Raw genomic sequence first — 24,945 nt, forward strand, 5'->3', positions numbered from 1 at the left:
ACTCATAGAGAACAATTAAATTATGGCATTTGTGTGTGTGTACCACATTTTCTTGATCCATTCATCCATTGACAGGTATCTGGGATGATTCCATTTCCATTTAAGTTTCATTTCTTGTAAATATATTCAAGAAGGAGAAGATCCCCAAAGCAGTAGGATAGAAATGCCATGGGCCTGGTGTGGTGACACACACCTGTAATCCCATCGGCCCTGGAGGCTGAGGCAGGAGGATGGCGAGTTCAAAGCCAGCCTTAGCAAAAGCAAGGTGCTAAGCAACTCAGTGAGACCCTGTCTCTAAATAAAATACAAAATAGGGCAGGAGATGTGGCTCAAATACCCCTGAGTTCAATCCCCAGTATCGCCCCCACCCCACAAAAAAAGAAAGAAAGAGAGAGAAATGCCATGGACCTGGAAGCCAGGAGAACGCAGATTTTAGTGTCCCTCATCCTCTGGCTTGCAGTTTCACTTTAGGTCGATCATTTGGCCTCTCTGATCTTGATTTAGGCGTTGTGAAATAATGTGATGGGTTAACCTAGATGTTTAAAAATGTTTTTCTAGCTCCAATTTTGTACAAGTAGGTAGAATATTCACATATTTCTAAATGTACTGATCTTACATTCACTCTCCTGGTTTAGTTTAATTTTAGCCCTACCTTAAGCCGGAACCCTGCTGACATCCCAGCCTGATGCCTGCATGCTGCTAAGGTTGCCTGGTTCTTTTCTTTTCTCCATCTCAGTGCTTTGCATTTAGCCAGGGTATTAACTGTGTGCCAGAAAGCACTGTGGTTGGCATGGAGAGTAAAAAGATAAATAGATCACAGTACTTATTTGGGCTGTCTCCAAAAACAAGAGGACATCAGGAGGACCAAATGAAGTTGGAGTAGCAGGATAGCAGCCTCTCTGTTAAGATTACCATCAAAAGTGATTTTTTAAAACAGGTGACAGTCTTGGGAATGAACACCTATCATTTCTGTGCATCATTCTTGACAGTGGCAGTATTGCAGGGAATACAACCGGGGCTTGTCCTGTGGAATTTAACATTGTCCTGAGGGGATATAGACAGTCAACACAGAATCAGGCAAATAGGCAATAGGTACATGGGTGAAAAATAAAGCTGCAGAGGGCTTGGGAGAGGAGGGCAGGCTATCCTTTTGTGAGTGAGAGCCTGGGGCAGGACTCAGCTTGGCCTTAAACTTGCTGGGTGCCTTTAAGGAGCAAAGGGGCATCCACTGTGACTGGGACCCAGTGATAAAGGAAGCATGAGGGAGATGAAATCATAGCTGGCTCTGGGCCAGATTGCTATGCCTTTGGGGGCCAGCATAAAGGTTTTAGTGTTTAAGTAAGATGGGACACCCAGGAGTTTTGAAGGTGAGGAATATAATCTAATCTGTTTTTAAGATCAGGGAGGGTCACAGGTACAGGTAGGGAGGGTCACAGGTACAGGTAAGGAGGCCACTGGGATGATCCAGGTGAGAAGGAGGTAGCTTGGAGAAAGGTGGCAGCAGCAGTTGGATTCTGGTATAATTTGAAGGTGGAACTAGTGGAGATGGCTCTGGTGTGTGGGGAGGGGCAGGGAAAGTCCAGCGTGACTGTAACTCTTTATTCTGTTTCTGCCCTGCCTTCCTCCCAACAATGACAGAGTGCAATTGCTGTTCTTTGAGACTGGGCAGATTGCATGTGAGCATGTTTGGGGGAGGGAGGTGCACACACAGGGAAGTTGACCTGGATATACTGAGTTTGAGATGCCAATCAGAACGTCCAGTCTCGGAGACATTGAATAATATGAGTCTGGAGTTGAGGGGGCAGGTTAGGGCTGAAGATTGAACTTTGGGAATATAAATCTGAAACTATAAGAAAACTCTTCATATACAAATAACACCTAGTGGAGAAAAAGTCAGACCCTCCTACCCACACGCCAGACAGCCATGGTCACCTTTTTATGTATGATTCACTCTGTGTCCTTCAATTATTGTTTGGTTCTGTAGTTTACCGCCCCCCACCCCCTTTTTAAGTCTCTTTTTCTCTCATTTTCTTCATGTGCTTTTTATGTTTGAATAATTCTGTGACATTCCTGGCTTAGTTTCAGGAATACGATGGTCGTTATCATTTTGGCCTTTCCTTCCTATTTTCCCTGTCTCTGGCAGCAGTAACTTTTCCATCATTAAAAATTTTAGCTGGGTTGTTTGAACACTTTCCAGTTTCATGAAAACGTTAAGCAAGTTGCTTTCTGAGTGACAGTGCAGGAGAATGTGGTCACAGAGAGGAATTGAGTCATGAGGCAGATGACAGTGATTCAATCCAGTCACCCTGTTGTTCTGTCCTTCATTAAGCATTTAGAAATAATCTTCTTTGTTCTGAATAATTTCTGTGAATTTAAACCACCTATTTTCCCTATCTCTTTATTAATACTACACACACACACACACACACACACACACACACACACACATAAATCTCTTCATATATATCATTAATTCTTCAAAGGAGTTTGTTTATGGTTCATACCAGTAAATTTTTTCTTTGCCTGATTGCATTTACTTTTTAAAAATGCCCATTTCTTCTTTAATATTTTCTGATATTATTTTCCAATCCAGTTGCCAATCCTCCTTTTAGTACAGGGAGAAAGGAGCTAGGGCCAGCCAGACTTGCTTCAAGTTGGCTTTACCTTAGCAGAGCTGCTGACAGTTCTTGGAGCAAGCAACTGTGGCAGATCTGGATTCTACATCTATAGAGAAACTTGAAGAGAACCTCAGGGAGGAGCCACCCTTGCCTCCTACCTTGACACTTCTAGCACCTGTGCCGGGACATTTCACACGTAGAGTGGAGAAGCTAGAATTAGCTCCATGAGTATTCTTCCTAGTCCATGAGTATACTTGAATCAGAAAATGAAATTCTTTCAGTAGAGAAAATTCCTACTCTGAACCAAGAAGTTCACATATTTACAGGAACTTTCTAGCTGTGATGGAGCATAATTGTTGCTAAAAGGTGTCTCTTGACATGGAATGGTGGCCTTGATGGGACTCGGTGGCATTAGCTAATGCCCGAGGGATGGAAAACGTGCAAGAGTGGAGGTCTTCCCTGATTTGTCTTCTCTCTCCTCTGTTTTACCCCCTTCCTGGAGAAACAGGACTGCAGGCACCACCAGTAACAAGCTGTGGTACGCCTCCCTGTCCCTGGTGACTCTCATCATGTACTCCGTTGCCGTCGGGGGCTTGATTGTGATGGCAGTATTTTACACACAGAAAGTCGGCTGCATGGAGAACAAGATTATCCTGGGATTAAACGGAGGCCTGTGCCTGCTTATTTCAATGGTAGCCATCTCACCCTGTGTCCAGAATCGTAAGCACACTTTTTTTTTTTTTTCTTTTCTTGGATGTTTCTAAATGTTTTTGAACAAACTCAGTGGGGTTTTGTGAAACCAGGGCCATTCTTTAACCTACTGTAGATGGGTCAGCAGTAGGAGGGATGGGGTGCCAATCTCCTCTTCATGTTCTGTACCTGTGATAATCAGGTTTACCTGTGGCCAAAAAGGCCTGAACTTAATGAAGGAGGCTTTAAATAGAAGTGTACTTAGAGTATGTTAAGCAAGTTGTTTATGAGTTTTGTCTGTGACCTCTGGGTGAAACTTAGGTGATGGGCTCTGGAAGGAGCTGTTTCTGGGGTCGTCTTTCACACAAGGCTGAGGACCAGATAGCAAGGACTGTGTGCAAGGTCTAGGCTTCAGGAAGTAGGAACTCCTATCCCTGCAGCAGCTGGCCTTGTTAGCTAACCTTCCTCAGGTCCAGGCTCTTCTTCAAGGAAATCAGCAGAAACATGTGAGCCTGACCTTGCTTAGGGTGTTTCAAAGCCCCAAAGGAATAGGCCACGTGGTTTGAAAATTGCTTTAGAAAGTAGAAGTGTGAACTGTCATTTATACATTACCTCTGATGTCTCTGATGTTCTCTTTCTGGGTTAGAGAGATGTTCCTGGTCTGGTGTTTCTTGTAGTGATCTCATTGTATAGATGTTTCACATGCATAGGACATTCAGATTTCTAGGTAGGAAAAGACAAATGTGGACAGTAAGTTTGCAGCCCACTTGAATCCTTTCTAAAATAGTGATCAAACTCTTGGCGTTTAGATTAAAATCTCTTTTGGGTTAAACTCTGCCTTTTGAAATAGGTTTAACATTTTGAAATATTTGGTTTAATGCCATTAGTTGCCAAGTCAGGTCTTTTTCCCAGGCCAAAGAACAATATTATAAGTGAGTCTATTCCTATACTTTTATGGATAATTATAATTCAAGAATGATAATTTTGGAAACAAATTTAACCAGAGGGAAGGCTGAATATTTTCATGTCAACAGATAGTTGAAAATTTTACCAAAAAGAGAAAATCCCTTGGCACATACTGGTTACTCTGAATGATCCAAACACAAAGTTTTAATTTAAATATTATAACTTTAAAGCTCTTCTCCCAATGAATAACAAGCCTCATACCTTTCTTCTTTAGCCTGGACCATCTTTTGTACTCATTCAGTGTGCCCCACCACTCCCCATTTTTTTTTCCATTGACAGATAAGGTAGTGTGTGTGTGTGTGTGTGTGTGTGTGTGTATGTGTAGGGGTGGGAGGGTTTGCCATCTTGGACTACAGAGTATCTAATGGTCTTGTAGAATCATCCAAGATGCACACCCTGAGAAATCTGTCTTATTTACTCTGCTAAGTTATGTGGTCTTGCAAAATAATGGTGGTAATTTTTTTTTCTGATCTTGTGGTTTAAGAACTAAAGTTATAAACCTCAAGGGAACTAAGCAGTGTGTTTATGGATAGTTACAAATTTGATAAGGTGTTGGTGGAGAACTTGGCAGAATTTGGCATGTCTGAAATAGCAGCATTAGGCTGGGTGTATAACTCCCTCCCCTGAATTTTAAGTTCTACATGGGAAACACATTATATATGTCTTTTCTCTCCCAGACGTGCGCCTTCAAGTTGAAAGAGTGTATTTGGGCTGGGGCCGGGGGAGGGGGCCTATAAAGACTGATCTTCACTCTGTCTCTTGTCATTTTTTAGGTCAGCCACATTCCGGGCTGCTGCAGTCAGGGCTCATCAGCTGCTACGTCACGTACCTCACTTTCTCAGCTCTGTCTAGCAAACCTGTAGAAGTAGGTAAGCCAGCCTTGTTAGAAGCACGTGTCTATGGTGTGAATATTTTCAGGAGCTGTTGTTAAAATATCCAAGATTCAATAAATCAAAGATGATGACCTAGACTTTTTCAAGAAACGGAGTCTTTAACTTGGGCTATAATGAAAATTCCTTCTTCTGGGTCTTCTCGCTATTAGGTCTATTTTGTATTTTGCTGCTGTATTGTTCTCAAGGAATTTTTTTTTTTTTTTGCTTTATTTATTTTTTTAGTTGGTTATTAATTTTCTTCAGGATCTTATTTCTCTGTAACAGAGATAAAATGGAAAGAATATGGCAGGAGAAGGAAGCTGAATACAGGATTTTAATCCAGATCCACCACTTGTTGGAGGGTGACCTCAAACTGCTCATCTTAAATGACATTTATTTACAGAGACAGCAGAACATAATGGTTGGTGTGATCTTTGGAGTCAGACTGCCTGGATTTATAGTTTGGTTCATTCTTTAAGAATTTAGTGAGAATGCCTGTCAAGTTATATATTTCAATCACTTAGAACCATTCCTGGCACATAGTAGGTTCTATGTAAGGGTTAGCTGCTACTATTGTAGAATTGTGGATTATTAAAAAAGGGTTTTTAAGCTGAAAACCCTCATATCCTGGGGTGTTAATATAGACTCCCAAGAATTGCCAGTAAAGGATCAAGTTTTCTTTTTTATTTCAAGCTCATTATATTTTATCCTTACCTTTATTACTTGTGATATATATACACACATACACATAAGAATATGTGTGTTTGGGGCTATGTTTCATCTTATATAAAGTGAGTAAATGTAGTGTCTTTAGAAAATTGAAGTCTTTTAAATTTTGAAAGCAAAGGCAATGATAATTTTGAAGGTTTTAGCATATATGGATACTATTTTTGTGACTTGCCTTTATAGCTATTTATAATGAAAAGTGATATAATTGGAAGTCTTACAGTAAGTTTAGGCCATTCTGGATTTAATTTTTAAAAAAGAAAAGGGCCTATTTTGATTCTATACGTTTATTTAAATCCATTTCTCTTTCAGGTTTTCTTTTATGACTGTTTGTATATTATCTCCAGTTTTACCTTAATGGGACTTTTGTTTGTGTGTTAATCTTTTGTTTTTACTTAATGAGATTTTTGTTTACAGTATTTTTAAAATAGCAAATATCACTTAAAAATAGCAAAACACATTTATTTCTTCAGGTGGCACCACTTAAATAGAAAAGTGATAGTTTGTTCAAAAATTTTCATTGGCTTAAGAATAAAGAGGTTTTTAAACCACAGCAGGATAGACAAAAAGTAAATTACTACTGGTGGTAATGTTATGGAAATTATTTTTTTTCTTATTGGTACCCAGTATTGAACTCAGGGCTGCTTAACCTCTGTGCCACATCCCCAGCCCTTTTATATATATATTATTTAAGGACAGAGTCTCACTGAGTTGCTTAGTGCCTTGCTTAGTTGCTGAGGCTGCCTTTGAACTTGTGATCCTCTTGCCTCAGCCTAGGGAGCTGCTGGAATTATAGGTGGGTGACACTGTGCCCCACTTACAGAAATCTTCATATGTAGCCTTTCAAATTTTTTCAAAGTTCAGACCTAAGTTATAGACCAAAAGAGGTCAGGACCTTTGTGTTACCTACATAAACTGACCTCTCTGGTTTAGGAGCCTGGGCCAGGAGGCTTTATACTGCTCCTGTGAGTTGGTTGTGACTGGCCTCAGCACCCTGCCCCTCTGTCTTCAGCAGCTCCCAAATCAAGTGAAAAATGGATCTGACTTTTTCTTTTCAGCATTGTTTGAAGAGTACTAAAAAAGAGAAAGTCTCTTCAATTATTCCCTTTAGCAGTAATCGGGAGTGTGAGAGTCTCACTCCAAGTGTTTGCCAATGTGGATGAGTGGTGCATTGAAATAACAAAAACCTCGTCTGAATAGACTTGGACGATACAGTAGAAGGTTCCAATGATTAAGGAATCACACCAGAGTTACCTGAATTTTCCCCAAATGAATGCTCTTGTGAATTACAATAGGCTTTTCTAATTGAACTCTTATTACTTTGTTTTCTGTACAAGCTCTGGATGAACATGGGAAGAATGTTACCATTTGTGTGCCCAACTTTGGTCAGGACCTATATAGAGATGAAAACTTGGTGACTACGCTGGGTACCATCCTCTTGATTGGGTGCATCTTGTATTCTTGGTAAGTCTTAGGAGTTCCTTCAGGCCAATTTGCAGACTTCAAAATTATAGGAAAAGAATTTAAATAAGTTTCAGCCCCTGTGAAGCAGCAAAACAAATACCATCTGAAGAAGGGAGAAATGGCCAGAAGTAACAGAGATACAATGTGAACTCTCCATGTTGGAACTGTTTACCTTCCTTGTATTTATTGTGGTAAGTAAGAATAAACACACGGTATATTGTAGTAATGTTACCTAATGTCCTCTAAAAGACAGTTGAATATTAGTTGCTATAGCATTCTTGAAGAGCAAGGGAACAAAAAGTGAGGAAGAGTTAGTGTGTGCCAGAATATTCTGGCAACTTTTTAAATTCAAGGGAAATCGCATTTGTTCTGTTGTTGCTGAAAGAGTACAGCGCTCTGCATACATGGTCATTCTGTGCATGGTCCTGGAAAGACAGGAAATGTCCTTTTTTTTTTTTTTTTTTAAGGAGAGAGAGAATTTTTAATATTTTTTTTAAAGAGAGAGAGAGAGAATTTTTTTAATATTTATTTTTTGGCGGACACAACATCTTTGTATGTGGTACTGAGGATTGAACATGTATGCCAGGCGAGCACGCTACTGCTTGAGCCACATCCCCAGCCCAGGAAATGTCCTTTTTTTTTTATGCTAAAACCCACAGTGTTGTGAGTAGGTAAGGCAGCCCCTCCCAGAGTAGATGCCTTTCAGATGCTCACGTGGAAAAAACCTTCCACTTTGAAAGGGTTTCAAAAATGCTAGGGAAAGAATAGTCAAGGATGGGAATGGCTTCTTACATATTTCATTGACAATTAAGCTTCTTTTTGACAGTAACTTTTTCACAAGTAGGTTTTACTTCTGTGTGTTTTATAAGTTGTTTGTTAATGTTTCAGCGTATAAGAAATTCACCCTGCTGTGGGCACATTATATCTCCCTTTTATGAAACTAAACAGTCCTGGTGATGATAGAGTGTATAAACAAAATGTCATTCTGAGCATGTTGGCACTTTTTCTCACAACTCTTACTGTTAGAAGGGGGCCCACAAGGACACAGGCCAGAGTATGTATCAGCCAGAGAACACTTGCTGTGTTGCAGGTAGTTAGAATGATGGTGGTCTAATATTGGTCCTTAGTCTGTCACATAGTGACAGAGTCTCTTTGTTGCAGCAGAAGGGACCGTGGTGGCCACTTTCTGTGCTTTCTTTTGTATTTATTCTACACATTGTTCACTGAATACCTGCTTTCTACAAATTAGCAAATGGAATTCAGGCCCAATTCAATGGAATATTTGAAAATACCCATAAAGTTATGGAGATTTTGAATTCTGATTCTTGGCTCTTCCTTCCTTGAGTAAGCTTTTCCTTCCTGAGTCTGTTATTGTTGGGCTTTGAGGGGAAATGGCAGCAACAAGCTCAATTCATGATTTCTCACTGAGTTGTTTTCTGTATTGGCAGGCAAAATGCTTGTAAATCAGGGGAAGAAGAGTAGGTTACTAAACCGCATATCCACTTTTAAAATAAAATATAGCTGTATCTACACATGTAGAAAAAAATCCAGAAAAAAAATAAACCACTTATAATAATAGTGGCATTAGAGATAACTGGTATTTCTCCCCACCCCATTTTTATTCTTAACAAGCTTTTTTTTTTTTTTTTTTTACAGTGAGATAGCATTTCTTTTTAATTTTTGTATTACAAAAAAAAGTATTTTACAAAGTAAAACCATATGTTTTGTTTTGGTTGGATGGTGAATCCAGAGGTGCTTTACCACTGAGCCACATCCCTTAGCCATTTAAAAAATGTTTAATGTTTTTATTTTGAGACAGAGTCTCACTAAGTTGCATAGGGTCTTGCTAGGTTACTGAGGCTTCTGAGCTGCTGGGATTACAGGTGTGTTCTAACCCACCGAGCAAAACCGGGCTGGATGGTCAATGGGTTATGGGATGGGGGGTAGTTTACCGCTTAGACAAAACAGAATTTGAATTTGCTATAAAAAAGATAGCAAAGATTTTACTTAATGTGTTGTGTAAAATTACCACGTGGAATTGGAGTTATTTTACAGCATGGAATTTTCACTCAGTCACATCTTGGGTTTTCTAGTAAAGCACAAAGAATCACTTTTTAGCCACCCTTGAATCTGCCCTGGAGTGAGAGATGATACATAAAATGTCTCTTTCAAAATTAAGGCATTACAATGAAAGTCAGGCAGGACTAATCTGATATTCACCAAAGATGTCAATTTTCAAAGCTGACAGCTACCATTTAAAATCTGTCTAAATGCCAATAACAAAGCTTATTAAATGCCATGAATTAAGCTGTAAAACTGTAGTAGCCAATGGAGTGATGAGATATAAAATAGCAGCTCACACAAAGTGGAGCTGAGGGTAACCAGCCTACTCTGTGAGATGTTTCTTTAACCCAGAGGCATGAACACGCTCGGTGCAGATGGACAGTTTATTCCTCTCAAGAGTGAGTGTAGTGCCATATGGGGGTCTGATGATTGATGTTTGCTGTAATTACTCACTGTAGCCCCAGGAGGTGTCAGCTTTGAGAAGGCTCTAAACAAATCACAAATCCGTCTAAACAAATTACAAATCGGCCTCTCACAGAAATGATGGGCCTTGGCCCATTTGGGGGTTTTCAGTTCTTCTTCGAGTTTACATTTTCCTCCATGGCTCAAAGAGAATGAAGGGTTGGATGAGGTTACAAAAAGAGGCCACATTGTCTGGATGGAAACTGTGATTTGAACATGATTGCAGAGATATCTATAATTCTTGATAGAAATTGTAGGAAGTTAGGAGATTGAGTAGTGTGCAAATTAAAGGGAGACAAAAATCACCAGCGTTCATTGCAAGGCCCAGATTGCCTGGGGTTCACTTTTTGTGAAGTTCTGGAAGGCTCAGCCCACTGAGCTCTCTTCTTCTCACATCTCTGGAGTCTCCCTGGTCCACAACTCAGATGCTGAAGTCTTTTGGGGCTCTCCCTCTCATGAGGGCTGCTACTGCGGCGTCACAGAGAGCATATTGTACACAGTGCCATCTCAGCTAGGAAGAAGGGCTCAGCCAAAACTTACTTCCTGGCTCTCCACCTGTGGCCATCACGTCTCCAGAGCTCCTATCCCTTGCTCCCAGGAATAGTGGCTGTCAAGGAGCATCCCGACTTGGACCCACCTCACCTTGGCCCACTTGCAGGGCTTCTTTCTATAAGTCCATCCCTCTTAGGCCTGCCTTGTGAGTTTGTCAGGGAGGACAGGATTTATGACTTCTAGTAGCAAAGTCTGCACATATTCCTTAGAGATTTTCAATAACCCAAGGGACTTTGGCCGGCTCCAAAATCAACTGAAACAGGTATTAAGGGGAACCTGCATTGTGCATCCTTCTGCCAATATGGAAGAGATGGGGCTAACTCAGTGGTGGGGGAGGGAAGGAGGGCAACATTTTGGGGGATTTCTTAATGGCTATGAGGCTCTACTGGCATTTGTGGGTCCTGGGATGGTGAACATGCTACAGTGAGTTAGATGCTCTCTGAAGATGAAGCATTGCCTGGGCCATAGGCTGTTAGTCACCCCCTATCCCCTCAGGAAGTTCCAGGTTAAAGTCACACATACCTTAGCCCTGGAAGAGAAGATCTTAAGAGAACTTGGGGATTCTTTTATAGCTACTTGTGCTATGCTGACCAAATAGATGGGTCTTTGTAACAGCCTGCATGCAGACAATAAGAATTTCCTAGCTTAAAGAGCTTGCAAAATCAATATGTTCTTGATAACTCCAAGAAGAGAGTTTTACTTGGGGAAAGGCTATGACTGAATATTATGACCTTATTTTATGTTAACATCTACTTATAGAAATCATGGCACTAGGGCTGCAGAGCGCTTGCCTCGCATGTGCAAGGCCTTGGGTTCAATCCTCAGCACCACATAAACATAAATAAATAAAATAAAGATGTTGTGTTCAACTGTAACTAAAAAATAAATGTTAAAAAAAAGAAATCATGCCACTAAATGATGAACTGGAGATTAATATTTTAGAAGTCAAAACCTTCCCCATGTTTGGTGCTCTCTGATAGCAGAAAGGAAGTGACAAATGTGTTCGAATCTGAAGCTTTGTCTTTCTGAAACAGTCTTATTAAAAAAATTATAAATGGGATTACAATTAACAATTAAGTGTATCTCTTGAAGACTATCCATTTATCATCTTTCAGATGAAAATTTCAGGTGTCAATCTCATCTTAAAATTAAAAGTTACAGCTGGGTCTGGTGTCCTTACCCCTATAATCCCCGCAGCTTGGGAGGCTGAGGCAGGAGGATCTCAAGTTCAAAGTCAGCCTCAGCAAAAGCAAGGTGCTAAGCGATTCAGCGAGACCCTGTCTCTAAATAAAATACAAAATAGGGCTGGGGATGTGACTCAGTGGTTGAGTGCCTCTGAGTTTAATCCCCATTACCCCCTCCCCCAAATGACATTTGCCCCTGAGAAAACTCTATATACTATACTAAAACATAATTCATATGAACCAAATATTAGGCACTCTTAAATAAGTGCAGGGGCAGATGTGTGCTTTCCAAGTCAGGGAGTGGGAATGGAGTGGGCCTGCACTAGCATCTATCACTTCAAAGCAGAAATGAAAGTGAGACTATTGGACTTGTGTGGGCTGTAGAACAGCAAAGTGGGTGGATCCCAGAGGACCTCTTTGTGAGCAAGGTTTTTTATTGTTTCTCTGTAGCTCATTGATCTTTCTTTGGGAAAGAAGAAAATGAGCAAAGAAGGCCATGCTGCCTCATGGGGTTTATTGGATCAAAATGAGTCTCTGTACCTGTCCACTAGCAACCAGCTTCCTGAGAGCAACACTTGTCACCCATCTCTGGGCAAGCTCAGAAGCTTTGTGAGGCGGGATTGTTGCCTTTTTTATTTCTAAGTCCCAGTGCTCAGAAAGGAGCCTGACATACAACAGAACTTCATTACATATTTGCTAATGAATCTATCGAGTTAATACTGGAACCCTAAGTATTGTATATATTTATATTTGCTTAAAATGTTTCTGTGTTTTTGTTTTTAGAGAAAATAAGGCTTTACCCTTGTAAACCAAATTTTATGACATTTTGCCTCTCTAGATGTGGGGAAAATTATGAGAAGATTTTTTTTTAACTACGCTGAAAGCTATTCTGTTTTAAATTTCCAAAGGGAAATGTCCTTCTGGCATAGGCGACTATCACAGTAAATGACTGTGACTTTTGCATTCGTACTTTTGCTTTCTGTTGCTACCTCTGGGTTCCCTCATAGCTTTTGAGTCCCTCTAAGTAAGACTACTCATAGGGAAGGAAAAATAAAGGTGAAATCAGAAAATTATTTTGACATTAGAGGGAGGAGAGGCAAAAATCAATGCTAAAAGCCAAGATAGAGGACCAAAAGGCAATCGTATTTCTCTATACCTCCCTTTGCATAAAATGATGTAAAGCAATGCACATAAAAAGATATCAGCTGAAGAATTTGGACAGTCAGTTTAGGAATAAAGTGGGATATTAGAATAGGCTACCCCAGGGCATAGTGGCTCATCTTGTTATCCCAGCAACTTGTGAGGCTGAGGCAGGAGAATTGTATGTTGGAGGTCAGCCTCAGCAACTTAGTGAGGCCCTAAGCAACATAGTGAGACCCTGTCTCAAATTAAAAAAAAAAAAAATTAAAAGGCTGGGGATGTAGCTGAGAGGTAAAGTACCTCTGGGTTCAATCCCCAGTAAAAAAAAAAAAAAAAAAAGAAAAAGAAAGAAAGAAAGAAAAAAAAAAGACTGCAGCCATCCTTCAGCGTTCAGTGACTGTAGGGATTACTTAGTTCCAGGACCTCATCACCCTGAGATGGATACCAAAATCTGTAGATGCTCAAGGCCCCTGTATAAGATAATGTGGTAAACTCATGAACATCCTCCCTATACTTCAAATTATCTTCAGATTATTTATAGAACCTGATGCAATGCAAATGCTATGTAAATAGTTATTATATTGTGTTATTAAAGGAAAGGGTTTTTTTTTCTTTTTTACATGTTCACGATAGACATTACCACCCCAGATATTTTTGATCTGCAGTTGATTTAATCTGCAGATGAGGCCAAGACAGCAACTCTACTTTTGTTTAAGCAACAGCTTATAAGTAAGTCTCTCACTAGATCAGTGGCCATGCAGTTTTCCCTTGTTCTAGGCAGCAGACCATGTTAATATGTCCTGTTGACGTTTTGTTTGTTTCTTAGTTTGACATCAACAACAAGATCAAGTTCTGATGCTCTGCAGGGGCGATATGCTGCTCCTGAACTGGAAGTAAGTTTGTTTCTTTTCTTGCTTCAACTCAAGACCCACTTCTCAGGAAGGTCTTTTGTGTTTGTGTCTTTATTAATCTGCATTCCATGATCCTCTTTATCTGCTCAGGAAAAAATAATACACACACACACACACACACACACACACACACACACACCCTTCCCTATATATAGTATGGGATTACAATAAATCAGCTAGATTGCAGGGATATAGATCAGTGGTAGTGCTTAGCAAGGAGAGGGTCTGGGTTCCATACCCAGCACACGCACACCCATACCCCGTATACACAAAGAAACAAGTAATTCTTAATTTTTCCTTCAATAGTATTGGCACCTTGCATAGCATCTTACTGCCCACCCTCCACCAAAGACTGGCATAATTCTTCTTTGGTCATAAAATTCTGTGTGTGTGTGTGTGTGTGTGTGTGTGTGTTAACTCCTACTCCACTCATCTGTTTTCTCTCTGATGTGCCCTACATATGCAGGGTAACTATGAGGTTATGTAACAGTTGTTTTGAAGGGAGAAAGATGGGAAAGTGAGGGAACTGCGTGTCTTGCGCAGACACTACTGAACAGGTAAATGCATGGGCTCACCTAACTGCATCAGTTCCATCAGGTGGGCATGTCATTGGGTAAAGAATTATAAACAGTAAGTGCACTGATTTCAGGCCCATCAGTTCCTTCTCCTGCATGTCCCAAAAATTAAGGTGGTCAAAGTCTCTTTCTGGGGTATTGACTAAGGCTAGAAAGGTCTAAGCAGATGGAGGTGGCCAGGAAAAGACTCAGTCCTGACCCCCCAAATGGCATAGAGCAAGGGTTCCATTGGTGGCTAGGATGGATAGCACTTGATATCCCAGGCACTATTCTAAGCTTTCCATATGTGATTTCTTTTTAAATGTTGTAAAACACACACACACACAAAACAAACCAACAAACAAAAAAAAACCCTAGTGAGGTGCTAACTGTATCTCCATTATCACTGGGCGGGGGGGGGGGGGGGGGCGGATGGAAAAGTTAAGTCATTTAAACTTTCAGGTTTCAATTTGCCAGAATAGAAACCTCGAGTTGTGTCCCCAGTGTCCGTGTTCTTGACCATGCTGCCCAGGCGCTCAGCTGATGTCTCCTGGTCCTTGCTGCTGGCCTTGCCTGGCATCCAGCCACTGTCTGCATTTTAATGATTTTCTCTGGATGGAAGAGCCCCGGTGTCTGTCCAGTTATGGGCACTTTACTCTGCAGCTGGGTGTCTAGGGATGGGCTTTCCTGCACCTGACCCCAACATAGTGGACCATTATGAAGGCTTGTCACTCTGCCAGCATCATTCACCAACTCTTTCTGTCACTTAAAGGAGAAAACTGTGAGGACTTTGAATAGTTTGCTGCCTACTACACAGAAGAGAATGGTCTCTAAGGCAGGCATTTGTTCTCACAACTGACTGGGTGGCCACCTGCTGAGGCTGGATGCTTATGGTTTCAATGTCCCTATTGTGTACAGAGTGCAAGCTCAAAGAAAAACAAGTCTCTAAGTTAGGTTTAAGAGAGGATGTTGTTCTTCTCACTCTGTGGGGAAGCAGCCCAGTGGGTTTCCCTCTGAGCAAGTCAGTTTGTTCTCCTGTTTCACAGGATACACCTTTTGAAAGAAAGGGCTGATATTTTCTTATGGTAACTTAAGCTTCAAAAGAACTAGGACCTCAGCCTACCGGGACTTGGGCTCACTGAGTGAATTAGCATATTGAATCTGAGACCACATCACACTCTCCAAGGCTCTGTCAAGGCTGATACCTCTATTACACCTTTACTCACCAAGGGCTTGGCCTGGAGGGGTTCAAACAGGACAAAGTCCAGAGCTCCCACATCCTCGGGCCTGGCTGTTTTTTTGTACTTCATATGTCTTCTGCCAAAAAATGTTGATGACCCCGCACTTCCCAGACTGTCTTGATAGGAAATGTAGACAGGCCTTGTCCTTCCAAATTCCTTAACTTTCCCATTTCAGATTCTGTCAGCTTTACTCTTGTTAGTATCCTATCTCACTTATTATGAATCATAGACCCTGTGGTCTCCATCCTGTGACACTGAGCTAGTTTGGTGACTCAGGCCAGTTATTTAACTTGCCTGGCCTTGGTTTCTTTCAACTGTAAACAGAATAATAGTCCCAGTCTCAAAGGTTAAAGAGGATTTGATGAGGTCATACTAGCAGGGAGTGCAAGAAGAGGGGGACTCTTGTCTTATGAGGTGGGAGAATTGGGCACAGGGAGAAGTTGAAGGGCAGTATAGGCTGGAAAAGCCTCGTTAACCCCAGAGGGTGCTCGTATGACCCAGAGCATGTTGTTCCTGGGGGTTCTAATTTTCTGATGGTTCTAATAGCAGGCTCTTCTCTGCCTGCTGTGGTCTATCATTCCTTGGGGGAAGCCCAGGTAGGGCTTGCTGTGGGCAGGCGCTGGCTGTGGGGCTGGACAGATCTGCTGCTGACATGCAGTATTAGGGAACTGTTATCTGGAGGCTCTATTCCCAGCACTCAGTGGGGGAAGCACCAAGCCCTTTGAGGAGGTCTGGGTGACACATCTCCATATCTGTGGTGTTTCCAGTCACCAGCACCTGGCCTATCTGGGAAACAGCATGTGCTTAATCATTTCTTCTGAGGGGATGATGTGTGCAGCTCAGGGCCTAAGACGTGGTTCCAGTAGGGCAGGGTTGGCACGTGGGTGTCCCCTAGTTCTTTACTGATGAGGAAATAGCAAGCAAAAACCAGGCGTCTGACTGTGTTTCGTTTGCTTTCCCAGGTAGCTCGGTGTTGTTTCTGCTTCGGGCCTGATGGAGCGGGTAAGTGGCATACTCTCATTCCGTGTGTCCCTGGGCCCTGTGGGCTCGCAGCTCTCACTGTAGGCATTTTCAACTCAGATATTAATGTCCTGAACAGTAAGGGGGGAATTTTTGTTCCACAATACTTTCTCATTCTTCATCAAGGAGCTTTGTTTGTGTTGATATTCTGGTGGGGAAAACCAGTCTGTTTTCTGTTTTTTTTTAATTTAAGTCAACTTATACAATAAGACTTAGAAAAGTGGAACATACAGTTTTTAAAGGAAGGATTTGGAAAATCCAAGAGGTCCTGACATCTCATTTTAGGGCCATCATGTTCCTTGAACTACTGTTCTTTTGGAAGAGAGGGTCCCAGAGGCTATTCTCTCCCTTTCTGCTTCTAATATGCTTTATGTCTTTAAGGGCTCTCTTTCTTTTGCTCTGCTAACGTAAACATGGTGCTTGGTGACTCTTCTGATCAAGGGAGTTATGGGGTGAGGGTGGGGGGTAAGATGGCTCTGGATATTTTTTTCTGCTCAGCAGCTACTGGGACAGAAATAAGTGCTAAGACCAGAGGTGTGCTCATGTTGACTCTCTTTGCTTGGGTCCCCTTTGTGATTTGCAGACACCGAAGAGCAGCAGAATGTGAAAGAGGGACCTCGGGTCATTTATGATGAGAAGAGAGGCACTGTCTACAGCTATTCCTATTTCCACTTCGTGTTCTTTTTGGCTTCCCTGTATGTGATGATGACTGTTACCAACTGGTTCCAGTGAGTGACCCACTTGATTATTCAAAAAATTAAGTGTTGTTCTTTTTGAAGTGCCAGGATGCAGCTCAGACTTCCTGGAGGAACTAAACCCTTCTCCAGGTCTTGCCGTACCCATAGCCTTAAGAACAAACAGTCCTTACCTGTCGATCAGCATCCTTTTCATCCTGGGAATTGGTGGTGCTTACTGCAGCATTAAGAGTTGGAAGGTTAGTGGGGGTCTAGCTCAAAGGTAGAGTGAGAGTCCCTGGATTCCATCCCCAGCACCCAGAAGCAAAACAAAAGAGAAATAATGGATGAACTCCACAAGGCTGACTAAAAAACACAGTAATAGCAATGGAGGAAAATACTTTTTTTAAAAGAAGAAAATATCCTTTTTTTGTTTTTCCTACTTCAAATGTTGTCTCTTTTTTATTTTTTTCTTTGTGCAGTACTAGGATAGAATGCAGGGCTCTCTACCTGGGTACTACATCCTTGGCTCTTTTTAAATTTTATTTTGAGACAGGTTCTCGCTAAGTTGCCCAGGCTAGCCTTGCACTTATGATCTTGTCTTAGCCTCCTGAGGAGCTGGGATTACAAGCATGTGTCACTGTACTGATTTTTTTTTCTAGTTTTTAAGTTATTGCTATGTAACAGACCTGACTTTCTCTGTTACTATGTGGAAATTCATACTTTTCAAACTGTTCCAAAGTTTCTGTTGTTTCACAATTTGTTTGATAACTTAGGATAGACACTAGAGAGATAGCAGGCTCTCTGTACTGTCTTTGATTCAGCAAATGGATCCTCTGTGTCACCCTGCTATAGGTAGCAGGACTGATACCTTAGTGGGAGAGACACATCCTGATTCAAGTCAATTACAGTGTCATAAAATGAGGCGCACTGGGTATAAAACTAAAATGAGGCAAGGGGATGAAAAATACTAGTCGGGTGGGGGTGAAGTTTCAGACCCATTGATAGGAAAAGACTTCTTTGAGGACTTCTTCCTAAACATGCCTTTGTAGTGTATGTGATACTTGGGATTGAACTCAGGGATGCTCCATTACTGAGCTTTTTAGTTTTTAGTTTGAGCACGGCTCCCACTAAGTTGCCCAGGCTGGCTTTAAACTTGTGGTTTTCAGTCTCCTGAGTAGCTGGGATCACCATACCTGCCATCCCAAATGTCTCCATGAGGAAGGGGAAGGAACTTGTAATGCTTCCCTGTGATGCTTTGAGAATTCCTGGGGAATTTTGACTTGGGATGCGGAAGAAAGGAAGAAGAGAGCTGTAATAACAAAGGCAGATAATGACAAATGTTGTTGAGGATTTGGAGAAATTGGAACCCTCTTGTGTGGCTGGTGAAATGTTAAATGAAGCTGCTTTGGAAGATATTTTGGCAGTTCCTAGAATGGTTAAACACAAATATGATCCAGTGATTTCATTCTGAAGTATAAAACAAAAGACAAAAAAATTATGGCTGGGTACGGTAGTGCACACCTATAATCTCAGCAGCTCAGGGGTCTGAGGCAGGAGGATCACGAGTTCAAAGCCAGCCTCAGCAAAAGTGAAGTGCTAAGAAACTCAGCGAGACCTTGTCTCTAAATAAAATACAAAATAGGACTTAGGATGTGGCTCAGTGGTTGAGTGCCCCTGAATTCAATCCCCAATACCAAAAAAAAAATCATATTCATTTAAAATGTTGTGCACAGATATTAACGTCAGCATGATTCATAACAGTGTAAAGTCAGAGATAAGCCAAATGTCCAACAACTGATGATTAAAAAATATGCCAAGTCTATATAATGAAATATTATGTAGTGATAACAAGGAATGAAGCAAGGTTGAACATCCCTAATTCAGAAATCTGAAATGCTTTGAAATCTAATATTACACTCAAAAAGCTTCCTATTTTGGTGCATTTAAGATTTTGGACTTGCAGATTAATAATGCTCATCCAGTAATGTCCATGCAAATATTCCAAAAGCTATCGTAAGTTATCAAACAAGTTGAGACAACTCCAAACTCTGAAACGCTTGTGGTTCAAGCCTTCAGATAAGGAATACTCAATCTGTATTGATACATACTACATCCTGAAAAGAACATGGAAAACAATATGCTAAGAAAAAAAGGAGCCAGTCACAGAGGCTGCATGATTCCATTTCTATGAAATGTCCAGAGTAGGTCAGTCCATACAGACAGATTAATAGATTAATGAATGCAGGTGGACCAGGGAACTGAGCTTGGTAGGGGAGCTAGGGGTGTGCAGGTCTGGCGTAATGAGAATGTTACAAAATTGATAGTAGCTATGATGCACAAGTCTGTGAGCTTATTAAAAGCCATTGAATTATGCATTCTAAATGGGTGTGAATTATACCTCCAGTGGGTTTTTTTTTTTTTTAAAGAAAGTTTAGTGAGGACGGGAAGCAGAGACTCTCCCCTCATTTCCTTTCTATTCTGATGGCTGGATGTCTTATTTCCAACAGCTATGAAAGTGCCAGCATTGAGACCTTCTTCAGCGGGAGCTGGTCCATCTTCTGGATCAAGATGGCCTCCTGCTGGGTGTGCGTGCTGCTGTACCTGTGGACGCTGGTCGCTCCCCTCTGCTGTCCCTCTCGGCAGTTCTCCGTGTGAGGATGTCAGCTGACCACTTCGCTCAGCAGGCTGCGCTGGAAGAGCTGTCCTTTGAACAAGTGTACCAGGGTCTGAGCAGCAACTATCGCCTTATGAAAAGCTGATATCCCCTGGCTATCTTAAGTGTGTCTGAAAAAGCTTTCAGGGGGATAAGGAAAAAACAAACAAACAAAAAAAAAAAAAAAAAAACCCAGATGAGCTTTTTTAAATTCTGAAATTCAGAAAGAAACTACCAATTTGTCCTGAAAAAATTGAAATTTCCAACCAACCTGAACTTGTGATACATGCATTTTTATGTCTTACCCTTAGGAACTGGGTAGTGGTACTTGGGTATGCTGTCACCAAAAGAATGGTATAACATCTTTTTACAGGGATAAAAATTATCTTGTGTGACCTGTTATTCCCATTCTTGGAATTAAAAAGCAAGCAAAATGTTGAGTCTCCAGCCCCCAAGAGAATCCAGACCCCTGTCTCTCTTACTTTCATCTCCTGAACCACCTCCTGGAGCCTCTTCCCCAAAGGGCTCTGCTCACAGCTCCCTGGTATTTATAGGGAACAAGAGGAAGCACCTGCCTTTAAATCCACCCTCAGTGCCGCCTCCTCGTGGTCCCCAAGTGTTTCCCTTTGTGGTTGTGATGCTGGGAATCACAGCCTTCCCTCTCTGCCCTTGGCCTTCCAGAGGTCCCCTTATCCTTTCTGGGTTTAGCATCTTTGTAATAATGTGAAAAGCACAATTTGCCATCACTATCCATGTGTTTCCCCATCATGTTAACACTACCTGATCCAAGTTACTGCAATAAGTAGGGCACTTATCCATGGTGGTGTTCATGTGATTCTAGAACAACATTCATGTTTTCTTTGCCTAAGCGATGGAGAACTATGGTTCTTACTTGTTCGTGCTATAATTAATAATACTTTAAGGACCTTAACAAAAAGTTTCTTCTTGGCTGAAATCTGCTGCACCCCTCTTTCAGGTGTAAAGATTAGACCCTCAGCTTCTCCTCCATCTTGAAGCCTTTGAAATTGTAAAAGCAAAAGAGCTTTTGTTTCCTGAATTTGTAATGTGACCACACTATTAATGTCCATTGTGGTTTCATTTCCTTGGAGTAGATTTGCTGAGGTGAAAATCCCAGGTGGCCTCTCAAACAGGGTTGACCAGACAAGTCTGTTAGAAGCTGTGGAGTAACTAAATATCCTTAGAAGAAGAGGTGGGTGGTTGGGGATATTTAATTAAGCCATAAACAACATCTAGAGAAATTTCCAAAATACATATTTGTAGAGTAAAACGAGAATTGACTTTTGGCAGCTATGTGAGATGTACATTTTCAGTATTGGATGTTCTTATCAGGGAGGAGATTTGTTCAGTGTAACTCCAGTAAAGACACCAGTGGACCCAGGCGCAATGGTGCATGCCTGTAATCCCAGTGGCTTGTGGGTCTGAGGCAGGAGGATCATGAGTTCAAAGTCAGCCTTAGCAAAAGCGAGGCGCTAAGTCAGGAGACCCTGACTCTACGTAAAATGCAAAATAGGGTTGAGGATGTGGCTCAATGGCCAAGTACCCCTAAGTTCAATCCCTGAGTTCACACCAGTGGAAATGCCATGAGACTCTTTTTGAACCTCCTTGAAGACTTGGCCTAGACCCTTTTTCTGTGCCCCTCTGTATGAGTTGAGCAGAACTGAGTCTCACCTAAACCTGGCTCCCATGTGCCAACGTGCTAGTGGGGGAAATTACTCAGATTTTTCTTTTCTACTCACTCCTTTGCCCTCTTCTCAAAAATACCAAGGAGGAAACAAAGACAGGGGTGGAATTCACCTTTTTTATAGTGTTTGAGATTCGGTTTTAAAAGGCCCTTAATGTATGCCTGTGTCAGTGTGTGCATATATATATTTTTTTTTTTGTAGGGCAGAACTCCATGCTGAGCAGTTCAAAGCTGCATCCAAAGTCACCAAATAAACAGTAGAACAGTTGCACACCAAGTCTGAGTGACTCTAGTGAAGCCACTGGAGAGCAAGCTCCATGAATTAGTGACAGTCTAGGAAATGAGGCTGTGTGTGGCAGCCCCCTGGCAGAGGCCACTTCAGTGCCTGGTGCAGTGACCTGGGGGCTCTGGGTCAGCCAAGGTCACCTTTAGGAAACACCATAAGAAGCCCTTTAATAGCCAAGGTAGAATCACAGGCAGTTTCCTTGGATTTCTTCCTGCCGAGGTCTAGTTGAGTTCTTGATTTGTCTTCCCATCTGGGTCTGGCAGCCAGCTGGGGTAATTTTAGAACTGGCCCTTACGCCAGGTCGGGGTCCCACTGACAAGGCTATGCATCCTGGGCTGGCCTTTGTTGGCCCCTTTGCTCTGTAGAAAGAGGCTCAGGGAAACGTAAGTGAGGATAATGCCCCTCACAGCTTCCATCTTAGCCAGCCCAGCCCACCCCTGTTGTGCAGCCGCACAACTCTTGGTTTGTGGCACAGTGTTCTCCTCTGAAGGTCTGATGAAGGTCCTTCTCATTTTTATTCTCAACTGACAGTGTTAGCAAGGTTCTGGGATGGCCACAGATAGATGGCTGCACTCTGAGAACCTAGGGTGTAGAGACAAGAAGTCAACTTTAATGATTATGAACAATGAGAAACAATATTCAGGTGATGAATCAACATTGATAGTTTAAAAAAAAAAACTACATTTTGTGTTATTGAGACTTAAGAAACTGGAAAAATTGTGCCAGTTGCTTCAAGTTGAAATAACAGTGGTGTTCATTTAACTCACTGATGTCTTTAAAAAAAAAAAATAACAGACTTTTGCTTCCTCCGAGTTTTTGTACCTGATTACAAAGGTGCCTTTCCTGAAGCTGCTGGTCAGGCTCCTCTGGAGATGAAAGCTGAAGATGTTAAGAGACTGTGCGTCTGTTTCTCCTGTGCCATTCATCTGATGTGGAAAAGTTTTCCCTCTCATTTTCATACGGGAGACTCCTGGGAGTGTCACTGTAGGTAGACATGTAACCTGAATGAAGACGAGAGACAATCTTCTAAATCTCAAGTCTTCAGAAAACCTGCCATGTCATTACTGGGTTGAGCTTTTGTAATACTAATTGGTTGGTTGTGATTTTGTCTTCACAGTTTCTTGGGAAATTGTCTACAAATTGTTGGCCAGAGGTTTATTGAGTAGATAGACTACGGGTGTAGGCGGGAGGGAGGGTGGAGTCACTGGGACTCTTAGGGTTTCTGTTTCCAGTGAGTAATGGCCAGCAAAGGAGTTCCCACATTGAGGACTTGCAGTTCCTCAGAGGATCCTTCACTGTGACTGACCTCAGCCTCCAGTTAATCACCCCTCTCCCCAAATTGTTGTTCTCTGCCTTTTTAAGATGACGTTCTTATTTAATTTTTGCCAGACAGTTTACCATCATTGGTGCTTCATGTTATCCTGTGAAGGGAATTCCAGGGCCTGTATTTAAGCTTCCTGGGCTTTCTTTTTTTCTCTTTCTATTGCCTTTCTAAATAAGATCTCGTTTTGTTGTATGCTCACATCCTACACCTCTTGGAATTGAAAGAGGGCTTTGCCCCCAACCAAGAGGGTTCTGGCCTTGAGCTAATAAGACCCTGAACACCTAGAAAGACCAGTGGGCCCTCCTCCGTCAAGGACAGTGCAGGTAGCCACTTGGCTCATGGAATTTTCCATGGGATGTTCTCTGCATCTTGCGAATAAGCTGAGTTTTACATTTCAGGCAGAGAAGGGTTCTCTCAGGTTGGACCTGTGACTTCACAGGATGACAGAGCTATTCACACGGATCTTTAGATCTCTCTTCTTCAGTAGATATTCACAGAGTCGGTCATTTTTGAAAGGTTGAAATATTTGGCTTTTACCAAAGAAGCTTTTTGGTTTTGTTTTAAAACGAAATCCTTTCAGAAAAAAGACTTAATTGGGGAAGGGAAGATTAAGAATGCGTATGTCCAAATCCACTTCCTTAGAAGTTTAATCATATTCATGTGAATAAAATGATAGAACCGTTCAAAGGTAATCCTTTGTGATAAAGGATCCTGGGAAATTCCCTCAGGTAAAGAAAGCTTACAACAGATGCGTAATATATGTCTTGAGAGCTATTTATAAGAAATTTAAGAGGATTGTTTTGTCTTCCTTTATTAAAGATTTAAGCTTTTTTTTATTTTGCAAAGAAAAAACGACAATTTTATAGTCATTACTTTGTTAATTTTTTAAACTTTTTTGGAACAATTAGCTGTAGCCAAATTTTGTGGTTACGTTTTGCTATATTAGAATTTGAAACTGCAATAGGTGTGATAAATCTACTGTTCAAAGTTTATAAAGGTCTGTGATATGGTTAGGTTTTGCTAACTTTTGAAATAGTTATTTTTCCTTTTAGTTACAAAGCCGATTACGAATTTGTATTTGTTTTTTGAATGCTAATTTTTCTATACAGCATCTGAAGTTGATCAGTCTTTTCCTATGTAGAAAATGCAAAACTTGTTAACTCTGTACTTTAATAAAAGGTAAAATTGAAAATCATGGTATTTTTTCTCCTTTTGTTAGATACATATAATTAAAGTCCTTCAGTTAATGTTTCCAAAGGTATTGATTCACATGTTAATCAGGCCTTATAGTGTGTCTGCTGATTTTTTTTTAAATTGACAAATAAAACTTGTATATACTTATGGTATCAAATAAGGTGTTTTGAAACAGGTATACATTCTGGAATGGTCAAGTTAAGCTAATTAAGATACATATTCTTTTTTATGGTGAGAATACTTAATCTTCCTGGCAATTTTTAAGTATACATTAATAGTCACCATGTTATGCAGTGGATCTCTTGAACTTATTCCTCCTGTTTTAATGAAAGTTTGTGTTCTTTGACTAATATCACCCAACCCTATCTCAATCCTCTAGGTAACCACAGTTCTCTGTGCTTCTATGACTTTGACTTTTCAAAGATATCATATGTGAGATCATGTGGTATTCATCTTTCTGTCTGGCTTATTTCCCTTAAGAGTGTCCTCCAGGTTCGTACAAATTGTTATATGTTGCAAGAGTCTATTCCCTTTTGAGGCTGAATGGTGTTGTATCATATGTGTGCCTCATTTTCTTTATCCATTCACCTGTTCTTTTCCTAGGGAAGTAGCAAGGTCATCATGCAAAAGACTGTGAGGTGTGAG

At 41.2% G+C, this 24,945-nt stretch overlaps 1 protein-coding gene across 1 annotated transcript in view; it reads left to right on the plus strand.

The window, feature by feature from the left end:
- Serinc5 (serine incorporator 5) overlaps window positions 1-24,279 on the plus strand; it is a 103,860-nt gene extending 79,581 nt beyond the window's left edge. The window contains exons 6-12 of the mRNA XM_076857078.2: window positions 3,127-3,338; window positions 5,048-5,143; window positions 7,210-7,336; window positions 13,565-13,631; window positions 16,407-16,446; window positions 17,048-17,192; window positions 19,649-24,279. Of these exons, the coding sequence (XP_076713193.1) occupies window positions 3,127-3,338; window positions 5,048-5,143; window positions 7,210-7,336; window positions 13,565-13,631; window positions 16,407-16,446; window positions 17,048-17,192; window positions 19,649-19,796 (835 nt within the window). The 3' untranslated portion in view covers window positions 19,797-24,279. The remainder of the gene's footprint in view (window positions 1-3,126; window positions 3,339-5,047; window positions 5,144-7,209; window positions 7,337-13,564; window positions 13,632-16,406; window positions 16,447-17,047; window positions 17,193-19,648) is intronic.
- The last annotated feature ends 666 nt before the right edge of the window (window positions 24,280-24,945 follow it).

This window comes from Callospermophilus lateralis, chromosome 5 (genome assembly GCF_048772815.1).
Source record: "Callospermophilus lateralis isolate mCalLat2 chromosome 5, mCalLat2.hap1, whole genome shotgun sequence".
NCBI lineage: Eukaryota > Metazoa > Chordata > Mammalia > Rodentia > Sciuridae > Callospermophilus > Callospermophilus lateralis.